Genomic DNA, 2,413 nt, shown 5'->3' on the forward strand with positions numbered 1-2,413 from the left:
GCTTCGTTAACACAAGATCTAACTGTGCAAATTTGGTATAACAGCAACCTCAAATCTGCAACCTCCCTGTCCCATGCCACACTCAATCCTTTCTTTAATTTTGGCGCAATAAATGGATATGCCTAGCGTCTGGTAGCTGGCACCGATGGCATATTCCCCGCCTCTCTTCGCTTGTGTTCCAAATCTTCCAATTCAATACGTCCACTTAGGTTTACCACCTTCTTCCAAAGAATATGCACATCTGAAGTAATATTATCGTCAAACAATTGCAGAAAGAAACAGTAACCTGTGAGCCACCATTGCTGTCATCGTCGGTCACAAATTTGAGACCTGTTTGGATCATAAATATATAAATAACTTTTAATTAATTCAAGAAGTGCTTTTTTTATTAGTATTATGCAGTACTACTGAAGAATCAAATCTCTTGGAAAAATTGTAGAAGATTCTTACCAGACCTTGTGCCCTGACGTGTCAATTTTATCAACTAATCCTTCTATGTTAAAACATAGTTGAGCGAGCTCTGCACCTTTACTTGTTTTTGCCGAATAGGTTGTTGGCCTTCATTGGCCAAACTCTTTCGTCAATTTACGACACGTGGAGAAAGCACAGCTAAGAAGCTTTCTATCGAAGCGCGGACGGCTGCCTGATGACAGCGTGGACTCTTCCTCTTCCTTTATTCGGACAGCCAAGATCCGGAAGGTAGACTTCCGCCAACAAAATCAAAGCATCCTTTGCCTTCTAAAATATATATATATGTACTAGTCCGAACTACGAAGTGAACAAGCCAACTAAATCAAAAATTTCACCTCCGTCTCTGCTCCATATCTTTCACCCTCTTCCTTACCGATGGTGGGGGAATGGTGTCGAGGCCCGACACTAGGCCGCGGCGCATCCGCCACTGTCTCCCTTGCCACGATGTGCTCGTCGGGCAAAGTTTTCGCAGTCAAGTCCGCATCACTCGCCCACGCTGCAATCCTCGAGATGGAGCAGAGCATCCTTTCGAGTCTCAAGTCTTCCTACATTATCTCCTACCTTGGCTTCGACACTACAAGAGAACTCACGCCTAACAAACTATGCTACAATCTGTTTATGGAGTATGCCCCTGGTGGATCGCTGTCCAGCGAGATCAAGAAGCAAGGAGGCCGCCTCGACGAGCGTACAATTCGATTCCGCACTTACGAGATCTTGTGCGGGCTGGCTTACATCCACAAGAACGGCGTAGTGCATTGCGACATCAAAGGTGAGAATGTGTTAATCGGGTCGGAAGGTCATGCCAAGATCGCCGACTTCGGCTGCTCGAAACGGGTGGCGGCCGAAGCTGACAACGATGGAAATGGAGGGGTTCAACTAAGGGGAACGCCGGTTTTCATGGCGCCGGAGGTTGCAAGAGGAGAAGAGCAGGGGACGGCAGCGGATATTTGGGCTCTCGGCTGCACCGTAGTCGAGATGGCAACCGGGCGGGCGCCGTGGGTTGGTGTCTCGGATCCACTCTCTGTTCTCCACCATATTGCCTTCTCTTCTGATGTCCCTGAGATTCCTAGTTGGATCTCGGAAGAGGGGAGAGATTTCTTATGCAAGTGCTTGAAGAGAGATTCCAATGAGAGGTGGACGGCGGAGCAACTTCTGAAGCATCCTTTCGTAGCTTCGCCATCCAATTGTGTACTGACGGAAACGAGTATCGATGACTTCTGGGTATCTCCAAAGAGCATTCTTGATCAATGCCTCTGGGAGTCGTTAACTCCCATGGAAGAGGAAATAGAGGAAGCGAAGGATCCAATGGAGAGGCTAAAGCTATTGAATAGTGGCAACTTCGCGGCTCCTAATTGGACGTGGGATGAGAACTGGATCACGGTTAGAAGCGACGGAAGGGAAAGCGTGGGCTACCAGAAAACAGAGGAGAGCAGAATTGCAGTCCCAATTGGTACAAACAGTTGTAATAGAGAGTTAATTTTAAGTGCTAATCCCATGGAAACGCAGGACTTCCACCGCACTTTACATCCCTATAGTTTTTTTAATTACAATGATAATGTGGAGAGATATGGGAAAGGAAAGGAGTTGTTTAGCTGTAAAGGAGAGTTAAGCTATTGTAACAGTAATACTAATTTAGTAAACATAAGCAAGGAGAGTAGTTTGAGATTTCCAAGTGGCTCTTTTCACATTAATATTAGTCCAGTTTGGCTGGTTACTTTTCTGTGTTTCTTTCGGTGATCTGCCATGTGTCATGTTTAAATCGATAAGTAGAGGATGGTTGAAACAGGCGGATCAGATTAAAAATATTAGTGATTATTTTTTTAATGGTATGCCCCCAATGCGCCAGCCATATTCCAGATTTGCTGCAGCTATGAGTTAATTTTCAATCGGACACTTTTTCCTACTGATGCCATCAAAGTTAAAATATGTTTTCTTTTAGATC

The 2,413-nt window shown here is 45.3% G+C and overlaps 1 protein-coding gene across 1 annotated transcript; it reads left to right on the top strand.

Moving 5' to 3' along the window:
• Positions 1 to 508: 508 nt before the first annotated feature.
• LOC140764556 (mitogen-activated protein kinase kinase kinase 18-like) lies at positions 509 to 2,208 on the top strand. The gene has a single exon (XM_073103172.1). It carries the CDS (start codon positions 847 to 849, stop codon positions 2,206 to 2,208), a length of 1,362 nt encoding a protein of 453 aa, XP_072959273.1. The 5' UTR covers positions 509 to 846.
• Positions 2,209 to 2,413: the final 205 nt, after the last annotated feature.

The sequence above is a fragment of the Typha angustifolia genome, chromosome 8 (genome assembly GCF_048772165.1).
Source record: "Typha angustifolia cultivar Huaian chromosome 8, ASM4877216v1, whole genome shotgun sequence".
NCBI classification, from domain to species: domain Eukaryota; kingdom Viridiplantae; phylum Streptophyta; class Magnoliopsida; order Poales; family Typhaceae; genus Typha; species Typha angustifolia.